Consider the following 17,465-nt stretch of genomic DNA (forward strand, 5'->3'; position numbering starts at 1 on the left):
ACTTTTACGTTTTACATGTCCTCCTGTGGAAAAACTCTTTTACTACTGCAAGACCTACCTGTTCCATCGGTTAACATTGGGTTTCATTATTACATTTAATATGTGGTAACTTTCATTTGAGAGCAGGTAGACAGGTCGATTCTGGTCTCTGAAAAACTGTAATTAAAAGCCTTCTTTAATGACGTGGTCCGATTTTAAGTCACAACACTTTTAGAAGATTAACATTTTCTTGTCCTGACCATTTGGTGCCTGTGCCTTTGGCACATGGCTAGGTGTAGTTGGCAGTTGGCCTTTGTATATTGCTTTTGGACAGTGAGACAAAGAGAGGTTAGGTGTTTTCAAGATGGGCCACTCTGACCTAATTAGGGGGAGGAGCTGTCACCTACCACACTTGCACATCACAAAGACTCTGCCTGAACACTCTAACAAAGGATTTGTCACCAGTCTTTTTTGTCCCTAGACGAGCTGGGTCCAGAGCAGGAAAGCAGGAAAATCAAAACACCTCGGGCTGGAATCCTACAGAACTTCTAATTCAGAGTGGGCACCAGGTATAGACCCAACTCTTCTGTGGAAGACTCAGAAGCACTGCTACTCTGCAGCCCTAATGCCTGAGTGAAGGACTCGACCTGCATCTTGGACCTAATACCACCAGAGCGACTCCGAGGGCAGTTGACTGGCCTTCTGATTAGAGCCTCAAGACCAGAACAGGCTCCAGCAACTTTGTATCCAGCTCAAGGACTCTGCCAGCTGAGAGTCCTACCCTGCCAAGTGGACCCCTTGGAAGTGGGCCTGGAGATGCTCTGCCAGCCCAGCTTCAGTCCCAGCAGAACATATGTAGTGCGCCTCATCTCCCCCCAAAACTTTGTATCAGAGCTGTTGCCTGACGCATCGTCTCTCAAAACCTCTGCTTTGGAACTGCTGTGCAACGTAACCCCAACTCTGGACATCACACCGCAGTCTCATCAGAACCATGGCTGCGCAACACATTCTTGACACAGGCCTTCGCATCCCAAGCTCTTCATAAATGTCAGTCTCAACGATGACGTATGACTTGTCTTCAACGGCAGCCTCATCGATGACACAGGAATCCTAATCGCAAGCCTTGTTGCTTCTTCAGAGCCAGAAGGTGCGTGAAACATCCTCAACGCCAGACTTCACATCGCAATCCCGTCTGTCATCCTTGACAACAATGCAGATGACAATGCAGGACCTCACCTCGCAGCCTCCTGGTGCCACCACTGTGCGACGCATCTCCACATCAGGACCTCTCATCGCCTGCACAACGGATCTTTGACGCAGAACCTCATAGCGCCCTTCAACCAGGATATAAGGTACTCTTGTTCAGCGTGCCTAACTGAGTCCTTGTAGCTTGCTAGCCCTCCATCGTAGTCAGCTTGAGCACGTGACTTTGTCCTGGTCTGGCACTGTCAGATAACCACAGTTGGCTTTTTGTGCTTTTCGACACTATTTTCACTTAAATCTTCGAAATTGCATAGCTCCGATTCTACTGATTGGATGTTTTCCACTTTGTTAAATTAAATTAAATTATTTATAAAATGATACTAAATTTTTCTAAATTGGTTTTATTTTTTATTGTGTTATGTTTCACTTTATTACTGTTTGAAGTGCTGCATAAATACTTTGCACATTGCTGTAGGTTAAGCCTGACAGCTCTGTTCCAAGCGCCTAGAGGTTGAGGACAGCATCATTTAGGGTTGCTTATGACTGCACCCCGACAAGGATTGTGGTCGCTGCTGCTTTCACCCCCTCAACCAGTAATGCAATTTCTTACTAGCAGTCAACCATCTGGATTCATACTCTTCCCTGCTCCACTCGAATCCCCCTTGCCTCAATCTCCGGAAGTGTGAAACATCAGAAGGTGCAGGATTGGTAACAATCATGCCTGGTGCAGTGAGCGACTGCTTACATTGCCAGTCGCCACACCTCTGTCCACAATCTTAATTGGAATATCACAAATGCCTGTAGAGCTTACGAATGTGGATTTAATTGCATTGAAAGCTTTGGCGATTCCCTTTTAATTAGTCATGATTTTTTAAATGTTTGATGGAGCACAATATTTCCTATTCCATCCATATTGGGGTGTTACTTTAGGTAATCGTTTGCAATATGTGTATGTTTTGTGGTCTTAAGTGTTTGTGTGAGTTTGATTAGCTATTTATTTTTGTGATTATGTACAGTTCCTGAGGATCTGTGCCTGGAGTAATATTTTTATCATTTTGTTTTACCTGTCTGAACAAATTATTCTCCTATTTATGATAATTTAAACCTGAACCACAATCAGCATTTTAAGTATATCTTTTCCCTCCTCAACAGAACAAACAGCTGGCCCCAGCCCTGCAGATCACCCCACAGACAGCCACCATTGCATTCGATAATGTCTATTTTGAGTACCTAGAGGGTCAGAAGGTACTCAAGGGGCTGTCTTTTGAAGTCCCTGCAGGACACAAGGTGGCGATTGTCGGAGGCAGTGGATCCGGGTGAGCTTCTAGATAGTTGGTATGATTTTAAATTGGTATGATTGCATGTAAATTGCGGGTTGGTTAGATTTGGCTTCGTTGAGTGGTCGGTAGAGTAGCTCATAGTCATGTTGCTTTACATCCCAACCAAACTGAGATGCTTCCCACCCATTTGTCCATTGCTGGTCTTGCTCTCCCTCTCAGACTCCATACTAATTAGTGTACGGGCTTCTTCCACTAGTCTCTATATTGTAACGTGGAAAACTGCCACGGATATTTCGCCTTTTGTCCTTGATCATTTGCACCTATAGCTGCAGAGTAGCCCATTGTCTTGTGATAACTGCAGTCAGACCTCACAGTTTGGCCAAAAGAAGTTTGCTTGTGGTGTTTTCCAACCCAAATGTAGATGTAAAAATTGTAGCTCGCAAAGTGCTGTGGCCGCTAGTCATTAATGGCAGAAAATGTTGCTTGTGACTTGAGACAACAATTTTGTTTATTTTCTATTGCTTTTCATGACAAAGAACATGGCATAGAAAACAAGAAACCTCAAAATCAGGCTTCTGATGTCACATCCTAATGCTAACGTGTACACATACGTATCGATCATGTCTTCCCCATTGCATCAACTCAATCAGTATATATCACCATCTCTCTGCAGTTTAAAGCGCATCTCTGACTTTGTGTACTTTTTACCATACGTAGTAGATTCTGTCAACTATACCTGCATTTTATTTTTGGGAAAGCACACTATGCCTCCATTTTCGAACTATGTGTTTAAATCAGAAATAATTAAAATCTTGTGAAAAGTATACATTTATTCTCTACTGCCGCCTGTGTTCCGTATGCCCTTCCCGTCTTTTTTTAAGGCGTCCATGTTAGAGCCGGTTCCCTGCCATCCTCTTCCCTACATGTTAAGGGAACAAGCATATGTTTGGATTCCCAGCACCGTTTAGAATGCATGTTTCTAACCAATAATAATTTGCACAGATTCCTATACTATTGAAACATCCCCTGAATATCACATTAGGCACAGACCATTTTCTCATCCCTGCAGTGGGCACTCAATAGCACTATAGCAACTCGTGAAGGCCTCCTCAGATAGGGTGACACTGCTCCATAAAGGCTCTACCCTATGTTTATAACATCAGTTTTCTTTTTCCAAAGAATCTGGGATGCAGACCTCTCCTTGTTGTGGGATTTTTCCTTAAAATGTTGCACTCAATTTGTGTGGGGAGATTTTTGTAATTGCTTATTATATTTTGGCTGGGGTCACCTTGCACAAGGGTCTAGCTTTAGAACCTCTGTGAATTGCAATAACTAGATGTTGGTGAATAGCCAAATAAGACATTACCCTGGGATTACCACTTTACTGCAGTTTCTTACCCTGCCATGCATCCACAGTTGTGGAAAAATGTAAAATGTTCTACTTTCTTAAGTCCTGAAAGGAAGTGATCTCAGATTTGATTGATGGTCCTGCAGATAATCCGAAGTTGTATGTCTTTGCTTTGGGAATCAGTCTTGGCCCCCATCAACCAGTCACTCTTATTTTGATGATTATTTTATGGTGTTTCAAGCATCTCTCCAAAACAAGACGATCAAGCTATATCAACTGCAGCATGGTGGCTCATGCTACTACACCTGATAAATCAGTAAGGGGTTCAAGTGCACATAATCTCGCAGAAGGTCAAGTTCAATATAGGCCCCTATGTTATTCAGGTATTGAAACAGCAGAACAGCACCAGGAGCCCACGGTAAGGTCGTGGTGTTGATGGTGTTTCATCTGGGCAGTTTGACTTCTTTTATCTACCAGAGCTTGGATTCCTGGGTCTTCAAGTTGAGTTTTCTTTCGTGATCACAGACCATCTTCCCAAGGCATAATTTATGCGTCAAAACCTTGCTCTTAGCCAATATGCCTAAGTTCTTGATAACTTTCAGATTCCAGTGCTGCTGGACACATTCCCTCAAGGGGAGAGTGTGTGCACTTCACTATATTGGTTTGGGAACTGACTTGTAGGTTTTCTTTTACAATGCTATTGAGCCTTATAGCATTTTGGATTTTCCTTGTTCATTAGATGTGCTGGTGGATCATTCTAATGCAACCTTAATTGAAAATGGAACTCTGTTTGAGATGACTTGTAGGTTGTATGTGTATGCATACAGTGGTTGAGTTAGTTGGATAGCTTTCTTATGGGGAACCATTTTTTAACTGTTTGCACCTTAGCCTGGTATGCTTTTGTATTCAGTCCAAAAGCTTCTCAGAGAAACCAGACCGCAGTGTCATCTCAGTTTCCTGGAGCTTAGGGCGTTTTCTAGTCCCTGAGCAAGGGACCCCTCTGAGCAAGGGGGTATAGTGTGTGGTACAGGTCCTCAAGGACCTCAAAACAGTCATGCACTATATCAACAACAAGAGAATGTGGGATCCTGTTGCTGTGCACCATCAGCTTGTGCCTGTTTAATTGGGCTTTGGTTCTCAAATTGGCCTATAACTCATTTAGCTAATTCGTACAGTACTCGTGTGGAAGCCCCGAGCAAATTTATGGGGTCCTCAGCTGACAGGTTGTAGTGAACATTTTCTGTCTGCCAGACATCAACACAATACATATTTCTCTCTTGAAACCAATGAGTGCCCTCCGGTTTGCTCAAAGGAACTTCACTTGAGGGCTTGTGGGCCTCTGGAGGAGGTATGGTCCACATACACTTCCATTAATTTCCATTCATCTTGTTCTGTGGAAACTGAGATTATAAAAAGCAAGGGTGAATTGGTACTTGCAACTCATGTTACTGAGCTACTCTCCTTCTATTTAGTTTGTAATGAGACTGGGCCTATTCCAGCAGGAATGGATGATGTTGTATCCCTGTTTAAGCACCCTCGCCGTGCATGTATAACGACTGATTGGCGTTTCCTGGCTGGGCGCTCTCTCTCAAACAGGGCGGCAGTTGTAGTCGTAGCAGATAGGTAGCCCTAGATGCAACTGTGCCTGTGCCTGCTGTTCAAGTGTTTATCACTTGGTATTATGGCTGAAATGCCTAGTCAGTGGAAGTTATGCTAAATCTGAGTTTCACCCTGCGCTAAGACCTCAGTTTGAGTACTGTGCAAGTTGCTCTTTCAGTGTTCCCAGATGCAAAGTTTGCTTTCTAAAGTTCTCTTGGTTACCTGTTCTCTTAAGGGGCTCCAGACACTTTTTCTCCTAGCAATGGTCCTCCTTGTGCGATCATAACTTGGCTCTATCTTTCATAATGAAGGAGCTGTTTGATACCGTGATGATTTGAGGCCTCTGAAATTGAATACAGGGTTTTTGCTGGCCATTACTTCGACCTGCAGAGTGATGGTGTGATTGCTTTACACTCAATCGATCGCATTTCACCTTATTACGCAATAGGGTTGCGTTGAGACATCTGTATGTCCTGAAGGTGAGTTTGTGAATCCAGTCCGCAAAAACATTTTACTCTCATTTTTTCTGATGGATATTTGTTCCTGTAGATTCCTCACATAATGAATATCCTACAGATCCCAGTCTGAATCTGGAAACATTTTTGTTCTGCGATGGATCTCAAGCGATGCCAGCTGGCGCCATGCTGCCTCACCCGCAGTGTCACCCACCCAGGGTGTTAGGACTCCTTGAACGTGCATGCTGTAGTCAGTTTCTCTTTTTCCCTCCTCATCAGAGTGAGTCTGGAGCACTGTTTTCTTTAAACATATTTTATTGAATTTTCCAGTTCTGAACATATACAGTTATGCCCCAACATTTGGTGTGCATTATGCTAAATAGTGTTACATATCGCAATGTACTACATTTCGCATATATAACAATTATATTTCTGCTTCACATCACTTATTGTACATCTTCCTCCACAGTATTTATTCAGTCCCGTAATGCACAACATTCTATATATCTAATCCACTAACAATTCCCCGACTACCCCCCTCCCCTAAGGTCTCAATCCCTATCCGTCTGTTGCATATACATGTAAACACACATTGGCCAGTCCCACCGTTATCTGTACGTATTCTGCGCATACCAAGGTGCAAAAAAAAAAAGGGAAAAAATCTACAAGACCTGTAGCATTCTCGTGGTATGGGCTACAACACCATGAAATATCCCATATTTTATCTTCTGAGTCCGAGTTATGGGACCTCAACCCCTCCAACATGACTTCCCATTCAAGCGAAATCGGTGTCTTACGCAGACCTCTAATCTCTTCTGTACGCAATGCAGCACCCTCTGCACCACCCCAACGCAGCAGTTCTGAGTCTGGAGCACTGTTGGTGCATCACTGACGATAATACTCAGCTTGTGACTAGGTGAGATGTCTCTACCTAAAGTTTCAGTTTTAAACTTTGCAGCAGTTACCTTAAAAATATGTCTGTGTCAGATCAACATGACATCTTTGCACCACCTTTCCCTCTTTCTGGCCTAGGTTTCTGCTTCTGGGGGGGTCACTGGCTATGTGTAGGACTGGAGATACTGCCACTTCCCAGATTATGCCTAGAAAAGTACAATGTTTTTCTGAACTATCTTCAGCTTTGTTTGCGAGTCATCCTGAGTTCTCCCTATGCAGGTAAGGTGATATTTAAGGGCCCAGATAATATGCAACACACGCGCTACGAATAACCTATTTTCCTTTTTAAATGGGAGCCTCCATCCACTTAGGTAACATTAAATTCACTATAGGGTAAGCCATGTAGAATGCTTGTACAATACCATCTGCGTGGCTCTATAAAAGTGATATCTAATGATGTAAGCATTAACCAACTTACAACTTTTAAATAACTAATGTAATCAATATTCCTGCCGCTATCAGGATACTAAACATTCTACATCAATAATAACAGGCTACCTAAAATAACTGCAGCATCTCTAGCTTTGATAAGTATACTAATATCTGCAGTCAATAAATAAATAAACAGACTCCAAGTTCATTCATTATGTCAGTAGTGTAAATATATTGCTTTTGAAAGCAAGTTCTTGGTAAGGCCTGAGTGTTGCATATATATTTAAACTGAACTAGGAATGCAGTTCCAATGCAACTTTAAAATGCTGAAGAATATTTAGTTCTGAGTTTTGGCCTACACAATAAACATTCCCTTGTCTTTCTTTCATAAATCAAGAGCTAATTCAATCAAATGTATGTTGCTGCTAAGAGCACATGTAACATATTGTGATATAGCATAGTTACCGCTTTAGACCATCTAGTAGTGTTTCAGCTTTTCCTTTCATAGTAAATGAAAACTGTTTTCCTGGCCATCAGCTTGAAAACAGGGTTTGCTTTTATCCTGGGAGTATCTGTCTACAGAAGCACTAATGATGTCCCTTCTTCAGCTTGCAGAGTAAACATTTCTTTTCATGCTTACAGAAACCAATGACGTATGTGGTTCCAGTTTCCTTTACGTGTGAGGGTGTGTTTCTGTATTCTTTTCTTTCCTTTTGTTCAGACATTCAACCATCAAGCCTCTCTCCAGCTGCCCAGCCTCTGTTCTCCCTCTCCAGGTGTTGGTGTAATAAAAGAACCACTCTTGTGATTTTGGCACCCTATGATGACCCTTACCACCACCATTTTAATTGACTTTAGTGTGTTCCTTAATGTAGGATGGTCCTGCATATGCCTGCTTCTCTTCTGTTCTGTAATCTTGCTGTCTTTCAGTGGGAGCTGTTATGGAGTGGAACAGTATTGCCAAGAGCAGAGCGTGTGGGATGTGCATTTGAAGGTGTGCAGTTGTGCAGGAATGTGTATTGTATTGTACATTGGTGAGAATTGAGTTCTTATTATTGGCTTTGACCATTCTGTTTTCTGACTTTACCTTGCTTTATGGCAGTGCTGACTATTGCCTTTGACATGCTCTCATGTCATCTTGCTTTTCAATTCCATCTTGCTTTGGGCTTTTCTGCGTGCATGGCTTAACTAACTCCATTTTCATGACTGAAGCCATTTTCTGTGCCTGCACGAAGCTACAGAGCTGAAGAGGGCATGTTTTACTTTCCTCCTGTTTTTCTGACTCGAGAAAAACGGTTCTTCTCAGAGGAATGTACATGGTCCGTCTAGAAGCCATTGCAAAGGCCTGGTCAACCGATGCCGTGGCCTTGGAGCAGACTGGTACGGGCTCTCATGAGAACGAGGGGGCGAGGCTTGCTAGAAGCTTCGTTATGTTTGGATTTGTATTAAAAGGGGGTGCCTCCACTGGTCTGGTGGAAGTTTGGTAGTTTGGATTCTGAGTGAGTGCAGCCGTGTCTATCTCGGATTGAACCATGATTGCTGACCTCTGATCCCCGGCTGTGTGAAGACTTCCCCCGGCCAGAAATGGGCAGTGTATGCATCAGGTGATGTATTGAGTTTTGTGGTTATTGCCATTGTGATGTACGCCAGTGGCTGTGATTGTGTGAGGTGTTTTCTTTGTGGTGTGGGAGGTGCACATCCAGAGTGATCCTCTACTCAGTATATATATCTTTCTGATCTCTTGCAGGACATCCAGTGTATCTTACCTTATATCAGTTATTAATTGTTTATTAATCAGTATTATAGTTTGCTCAGTTATTGATTCATGCCTTTAGATTATAAGTTTGTTAAATATATTTGAATCTAATGCATTTGGTATCTGAGACAGCCTTTGTTTAGAGAGTACTATGTAATAAACCCCAATCCTTATTCTAAAAGTGATAGTCTTTGCTTGGTTAAATAAAACTCCTTTTCAAAAGGTGCGGTTTGTTTTGTGTTCAAGTCTTGCTGTGCGAGGGGTGGTAAGACATGCTCAAAAGTGTATATTATTCAAAGGTGCAGTGGTTTATTTGCCTCCCAGGTGGGAGTGCAGTGATTGGGTGTGGCTTATTGGTGAGAAGCCACATTCAAAATAGTTGGTCTCTCTTTTAGAGCAGGTTCTGTTACTAAAGAAGATGACGCTGGAGTTCTCTACTCAGTCTGCTGGCCCTGTGCAGGCCAAACCCTTTCATCAGGTCTTGCTAGACAAATTCAGGGTGGCCTTAGTACTCTCTAGACTACTCCGCTAGGGTGGGCCTATTTCCATAGGTTTGCCAGTTCCAGTGGCCTGGCCCTAATGCTACCCGACTACGTGTCCCCAGAGACTCCTGCATGGCACAGCTTCCATAGAACCCTATGTCTACCAAAGAACCGTCCCCTGTGCTCTTGGCACAACCTATAGTGCCATCACCAGGGTCCCCCTTGATGTTGTTTCTGTCTGTCTTCAAAGTCAGAAGAAAACCAGAGAGAAAGATACCAGGTCTGTGCCTGTTTTGATTATCGACTCCTAGCAAAGCACCTTTGTCCAAAATGTCTTGCCGCTTGTAGGACCTTTTAAATCAGACTAAGATTTACTCCCTGTGGCAGACAAGGACAGTTGTTGTACAGAGGATGATAAAAAGCATCCTCCCATCTTACAGTACTTATGCTGGTCTTTTTCTGGTCTTAACAAAATGCTGCTACCCTCGATACATTTTCAGGAGTTGACAGTTAGTAACCCTCTTGCCCTCCTTTAAAGTAAGTAAAGTAAGTTATTTCCTTTAAAGTAAGTAAAGTAAGTTATTTCATTTACAGAACCAAGGAAGTGGAATTGTCTGCAAGCGCCTTGAGACCTAACAGTGATTTGTGCGCTATACAAGACGCTCTGACTTTGACTTTGGTGGTATAAAAAGCTATCTAGGTCTTGGAAGTAGCAATATCCAACACTGAGGGAAAATACTAAATTTTGGCCAGCATTTTGCAGCCATGTTGTGTGGTCTCAAACACTGCTATTCTTGGCATTCTTGGAGCTGCTGTATGCTGCTTGGGAGAAATCCTCCTCGGACTCGACGATGACACAGACCGGCACATTTGGATCCAAAGTTTCTGTCTTAGCATCGTTCACCATAGACTGGTGGTTCAGAACTCTTCCCCCGAACCTGAACTCGAATATTTTTTCTGTGACTCCTCTAGAACGAGAATCTAAGAAGCTTGATTCTGTGAGTCGAAATGTCTATGCCTCTTGTAGTTTAGCTCTCCACACAACTAATGACACCCACCTTCACAGCTGCTACATCCATCCCTCAGGAGAACTGGTGAAAGTGACCATAGTCTGCCTTTTCAACCACATGAAAGAGCCACTGTCAGGACTGACCTACAATGGCCTAGATGCTTACAAACAAACCGTGAAGTACAACTTGCATTCTGCTGACAGAGGTTCAGTCTATGGTCACAGCTGCAGCCCTTCCTGGCATGCTTTGATGTGCTCCTCTACAGACATCTTCAGAAATGTTCCAGTAACGTTAATGGACATGCTGTTTGATGGTGAAAGACTTGATTTCTCACTGCAGCGATTCATTTTTTTTTTGTAAACAAACTTTATTCAGTTTTCCTTTACCAAATGCATGAGCTTCCAGATTTCATTTGGATATTACATTCAATTATACAGTGGTGTATCTGTTGAAGGATAAAGCATGTCATATTCCCCATCCGGCCTACTCCTTCCAGGTTTCATCTCCAGCTTCTTCAGTATTATTGTCCACACAGTACATTTATCTATTCCTATTTTGACTCCTCTCCTCCCCTAGTAAGGCCACTAAAACAACAACTCCCCCCCCTTCCCCCTTCCCCCCTCTGTCCCTCTTCCCCCCTCCGTCCCTCTTCCCCCCTCCGTCCCTTCCTTCCCCTCCCCTCAGACATATTGCTCTCCCCCGTATCTCCCCTGTCGCCCAGCATACATTCCTACCACCATATTGAAATCCTTATGTCAGTAATCGGGGTTCCAACTAGGGGGATGCTCTCACATCTGTCACCTCACCCAACATCCGTCCCACCTACACACCAGAGGTAATGTTCCAGAGCTGGAAGGCGAGCCCACGCCTGCAGAAGATCAGTCATCATCATCATCCGTCCGGCTCTTAAGTAGGTCCACCATCGCTACTCAGGCCCTAGCTGTTTCCAGTAATTTATCATTGTTGGTTCTCCGGGTCATTTGTGGTTAGAAAATCCCCTCACACTCCGCCCACTTTATAAATTCCCGCAGCCATCGCGCTGTATTAGGAGTTTTGACCGCTTTCCAATGGCTAGTAATCTTCCTTTTAGCTAGGACCAGTCCTAAATCTAAGAATTTACTGGTGATCTTGTTACAGGCCGTGTGGGGAAACCAGTGTAGCAGGCAAACACCTGGAGTCAGCTGCAGATCCCTATCTGTCACCCCTTTAATCTGTTCAGTACCTCCCCCCAAAACCTGTGTAACAGTGGACATTCCCAGAGCATGTGTGCAAACGCAGCGTTTTCCAGTTTGCACTGCGGACAGGCTGTGTGGGATCCTAAAAACTCATTGATTTTGAGAGGAGTGAGGTATGCCTGATGGAACACATAAAATTGTATGAGCTGGAATCTCGCGTTCCGGGAACATTTCTATGTCCGCTTCATCAACATCTCCCACAATTTTTCCTCTATAGGTGTCCCCAGATCCGCCTCCCATTTAACACGCAGCCCCTCTAAGGGAGTTCTAGAACCCTGCGTAACTCTCCTGTACAGGCAGGTGACCGCCTTGATCTTTCCCGCTGAAGTGACCACATACTGACAGGGGAGGAAGGTCTGTGGCTCCTCCATTCCTTTCTTCCAGTGTTTACGCATAGCTGCCGTCAATGCCGCATGCAAGAGAAAATCTTCGGCGGGCAGTTCATACCTTTCCATGAGGTCTTGAAATGGTATGAGGACACCATCCTCGTAGAGATTCCCAGGTCTGCCCAGTCCCGCAACCTCTGCCAATCCCCTCCATGCGGTAACGCCTCACAGAGCCATACTGGAATCTCAGGCGCGTACGGGGGACCCATCTTAATTCTCCTATTGGCTCTATTCCAGCAGTGTCGCACCACCCACTGATCCCTCTGCACCTCTTTTTCGCGCAACGGCAGCTGGAGAAGAATCTGAGCAAGTTGGCAAAGACCCAAGTCCATACACCTTTGGTCCGGCTCCACTCTCAACTTCCCCGCCATCCACTGCGTGAACCATTGCAATTGGGCCGCATGGTAATATGTCTCAAAATCTGGGGCTGCGAACCCTCCTTCCTGCCTAGGGCACATCATAGTATTCAGCGCCACTCTGCGCCTCCCTGAACCCCACAGAAAGCTCGTAACCATAGTATTTAGTTAGACAAAATGTTTCCCAGGTACCCAAAGTGGTAACGTTCCAAAATAGTAAAGTAAACCAGGCAGGGTTATCATCTTTAGCAACGCCACTCTCCCCACTACTGATAAAGGCAGAGTCCCCCAGAAATCAAAATTACCCCTGGCAGCTCTCAATGCACGCCCTATGTTGCCCTCGAATAAGTTTGCAGGCTCATGATAAATTCTGACTCCTAAATAAGGCAAGCAGCTGCTTTCCTAGCGCACATCTAGCCCCTCAGGCGGTTCAGCTCTACCCCCTTGTACCGGAAATGGATATTATTCCAGTTAACTTTGAGCCCCGCCATTTGCCCCAGTCTAGCCAGCAAGTCTCGGGCACCCTGCAGTTCTCCAGCAGCATTGGCAAGGAACGTTAAAAGATCGTCTGCATATAGAGCAATGTAGTGTATCTGACCCATCCCAACCAAGCCCCTGTAGTACCTCCCTGATCATGCATGGACGGCCAGTGGTTCCTTTGCTAGGGCGAACAGAATGGGAGACAGTGGGCAGCCCTGTCTCGTCCCCCTACCCACCCTGCAGGCTTCGGAAATCATTCCCTCCATTCTGACCCTGGCAGTCGAGCGGTTATACAGAATCTTTGTCCAGGCCACAAATCCCTCGTCCAGACTTAATGCCCTCAGGACCCTGAACAGAAATGGCCACTCCAAGCTATCGAAAGCATTTTCAATGTCAATCGATAGTACGCATGTCTCCCCACCCTAATCCGCCGTCCCGTGAACCAATTGACACAACCTTTGTATGTTCATGGCCGTATTCCAGGAAGGAATAAATCCGGCTTGGTCCCCATGCATAAGAGTTGTCATATGCACCATCATACGGCTGGCCAAAACACTGCTCAAAATCTTATAGTCAAGATTAAGCATCGCAAGAGGGCGTTAGGCTGTGCGGTCCCACGCGGGCTTGTCCGGCTTGAGGAGGAGTATAATTACTGCTTCCATTGTTTAACTAGGTAGGTAGCCATCTTGCTTTGATCGCTTATATAGGGTTAACAGCTGAGGGGCTAGTAGGTCCACATACGTGACATAAAACTCAGACGGTAGCCCATCAGTGCCCGGAGTTTTGTTCTTGGCCATCCATTTTATAGCTCCCCTGATCTCACCCAGCTCCACTGGCCGACCCAAGCTCTCTGCATCTTCCGCCCCAATCTGCGGCAGTTCAATGTCCAGGAAACCCCCTCCTCCAGAACCCTGGGATCTAGTCGACTGTGATATAGTGTAGTATTCCAGAAACTGTGTGTTGATAGCCTGCTGTCCATAGTGTACTGCACCACACTCTCCATGTAGCTCTAACATCGGTGTCCCTCTATGCGCTGGGTTTGCTAGCCAGGCCAAGAGTGCCCCAGATTTATCCCTCTCAGCGTGCGCCCTTGCCGCATATGCCCTGTAATCGAAACACCTCAGCCTCTCCACTTGTGTCGCTAACCCTTCTTTTGCCATCAAAAGTTCCTCTTGTTTATCCTCCCGTCCAGGTCTTTCCTTTTCTATCTCCCTGAGCCGCTGTTCCGGCTGTTGTACCTCAGTCAATAAGGTTTTATGAACTCCCACTGCTTCCCCAATACAACAACCTCGTATCACTACTTTGAATGCATCCCACTCATTATGTAGGCTAGTGGATGTCTGTGACAGCAGCAGGGCGCTCCCAAGCCTCCAGCGAAGTTGTTCCCCCCGGTCTCAGCAGCCCTCTGCCCCAGCTTCCCACACTCCAAGGCATGTTGCTGTCCGCCTGCAAAGTCCCCCCCTGTTGATGTGGGGGTCCAATCTCTATCCTCTGGTGCGTGTCCGCGTCTGCCCCTTAGCTGGTCCGGACACTCCTTTGTGGCCCCCAGACTCTATATCCGCCCTACTCAGGAGTGCCACAGTTCTTTTAACAGGCCCAGCGTGGCGCGTCCTCTCCCCCCAGCTGCACACGCGTTTCACTTTACGCCACCTCACGGGCCTGCAGTTCTCTCTGTTTTCGCCAATCTCTTTCAGTTGGGCTTCCCCACTTGTCCCAGCTCAGGCCAATGCAATCCGGTCAGCAGGGCAAAAGAGTGTGACAAAGTTCCCCTGCGGGGAAGCCAACTCAGTGTTTTGTGAACCTACCGTAGCGCTTCCAGAGCTTACCCCGCTACCATTTTAGGGTCAGGGCACCACAGCGCCTCTCAGTTTCAGGCTCGCTCTCCATGGGTCGCGGCCGCCATTTTGCGCAGTGTGCAGGCAAGATGCGGTCCGGGAAACAGACCGCCGTTTTCCCCCTCAGTTCGCTCCTCTGACGTCTCGTGAGTGCGCCCTGTAGAGCACCTGGTATTCCGCTATAGTTTGCAGTGCCGGGGGTCCCTTCTGTGCATCAGGATAGCTTTCAACAGAGGGAGACCACTGAGGAGCCCCGAGGTCCGCTGCCGTCTACATCGGCGTCAAGCCACGCCCCCTGTCACTGGAGCAATTCATAAAGAGTTGTGGCCGCATGCTCGCTGAGTTGCTGTTTCAAAACCTCTTTGACTGCTCTCTTCCCCTTACGCCACCATCTCTTGCGGGTGAGGAGAGTCTCCCATTTCCCTATCAGCTATGAAACTATTGCAACTAATCATTTGTGATCCAGCTTATTTGCAGGAGCTAAGCCTTCCCGTCCGACCCACCTTGCTTCAACCATGACATGCTGTCTGGCACACGCCTCCATGTTGGGGTGGACATTGTTGCTCTGCTGAGCAAAAGGGCCATTGGAGGAAAGAGACACACGATGTTGCTGCTTTTGTGTCTTGGCTTTCAAGAAGGATGGAGGCCCAAGACCCATCCTTGACATACACCTCTTGAATCTGTTCATTCTGATAGATACGTGCCTTCATATTTCTCACCTCTTCAATACTCTCCAGGTATAAGACTCAGTACAGAAAAGATTGAAAAGCTCTCCTACACCAGTTTATGTTGCCCGGGGTCTAGCTCTGTAATGTGTTGTTCCTCTGGATGTGACTTAATAGAGCCATCTATGGCTCCACCCACTGCTCTGCCACAGTTGCCTTTATCCCACTCCCTTCGACACTGGTCTGTAGTTGCTCTCTACTGAAAATTAACTTTAAATTGTGATTGCAGTACCTTTTCGAGACAAAAGGCATTGCACGTCCAAAAGTGTCACCTCCAAAAGTGTTAGGTTCTAAACAATGTCAGTCTTTCCACACTGAAAAGTTTATTTTGGATCACCATGACAACTATTTTTGGAATATGGAACCTAAACACATGTCGTGTTAAAGATGTGGCTTTCTGCATTTAAGGGTCATCAGGGAACAGGAGATGACCCCTTTCATAGCTCAAGCATGCAGTAAACTATAGTGTCATCACCTCTCCAGGTCCCGTTCTATATCTTGTTCTCAAGGTAGGTACAAGAAGGCATCATCCTCAGAGAAATCCTCCTGGAAAAAATATAGTAAGTTGCAAATGGGAGGCACATATTTCTTTTGACATCTGTCCTGTTCATGAGACCCATACCCTGACTCGGATCTCAATGTAATCTTCAGGTTTGGCTCCTGCTCTGAAAGAAGTAGGTCTGCCACTGGATCCCAGCTCAGCACCCAGTGGTGCCAGAATTCCTTCGGACTTTCCCGGCCCCTGGTACTGACCTCACACGAGTGGAAGTATTCACCCAGGACTTTAATGCTTTTTTAAAAACTTATTTGGATCTGTTTGATATCTCATCCCTGGTGTCGTTGACAGATTCTCCTGATGCCATTCGGGCCCTGGCAGCTCATATCTTCCTATTGAAGGCCTCCCTAATTTTGCCAGTATTGGCACTTGTGTTAAAATCCTCCATGGTGCCGGTTTTGGATCTGCTATCCGAGTTCCTTAGGAAATGGACTGTTTTAGTTCAGGTAAAACACACAGGGAAGCCCAGCGTGGGTACTCTTCCAACTTCATTCAAATTCCTAGCAGAGTTTTTCTTCATATCCATTTTGGATTCTGGTGGAGGTCTCTATTTGGGCCTCCAGAACACCTTGTGGCTTGAACTATAGGTTAAACTGGTTTGTCGTATGGGAGTCCCTTCAAAATGTATTTGTCAAGTCAGTCCTATGCAAGTCAGCTGAGGTTCTAGATTTTTCTTTGCAAGTTGCAGAAGTTAAAACGAACCTGTGGATAGATATCATACAATGCAGTTCTCCACATCTTAGCCTGTTTGGTCTTTCACTTAGCCACTCCTCGATCCTAATATGGCACTAGGAATAAGCCAGCCTCCACTCTTGTGCTTCAAACTTTTTATCATCTCACCCTTCGCCTGCAACTTTGAATTAGCGGGTTCATCTTGCTTAATTATCGATTTTCTTTCTCTTCACTCCACCTGATAGTTGAAATGGATTGAATTGGTGGGAAAAAGTGTTATTAGAGAGCCTGGCTCTTCATTTGTGCAATGCCATATGCTTTTTAACGTGCTACTCCCATGCCGTTAGCAGATGATGTAGATATTAGTTCCGCTTATACTGGACAATGTGAGCACAGTTTTTCTGAAATAGTTCATGATGGATTTATGGCTTCAAAGCAATTTCTTAGATCCAGTTTTAACACTGTTGTTTTGGTGGTCAAGTCTACAGGCTACTCTGTGACCATACGTAGATATCTTGTATGTGTTCTACTGGTCTAGGAGGAAATGACCAGGCATACCTGATAGATATGTTTTTTGAATGATCGTGCCTCTTTCGCGTACAGGCTGATTTGGCTTTGCACAGATGGGAAGGCCCAAGTACATGTCTCTACTCCCGTTCTAGGCTTGCATGCGTCTGCTTGTCAGTTCCAAAAGTAATATGAAAAATTCAAAAGCTACTCTAGAGTCCAGCCTTTCCGGCAACACCTGCTTTCTCAGCCTGATAGAGAGCTAAGTAAATTAG

At 45.3% G+C, this 17,465-nt stretch overlaps 1 protein-coding gene across 1 annotated transcript in view; it reads left to right on the forward strand.

Annotated features, from left to right (window-relative positions):
- ABCB7 (ATP binding cassette subfamily B member 7) overlaps positions 1-17,465 on the forward strand; it is a 665,610-nt gene that overhangs the window by 460,943 nt on the left and 187,202 nt on the right. The window contains exon 11 of the mRNA XM_078688835.1: positions 2,335-2,498. Coding sequence (XP_078544961.1) covers positions 2,335-2,498 — 164 coding nt within the window. The remainder of the gene's footprint in view (positions 1-2,334; positions 2,499-17,465) is intronic.

The sequence above is a fragment of the Lissotriton helveticus genome, chromosome 4_1, assembly GCF_964261635.1.
Source record: "Lissotriton helveticus chromosome 4_1, aLisHel1.1, whole genome shotgun sequence".
NCBI classification, from domain to species: domain Eukaryota; kingdom Metazoa; phylum Chordata; class Amphibia; order Caudata; family Salamandridae; genus Lissotriton; species Lissotriton helveticus.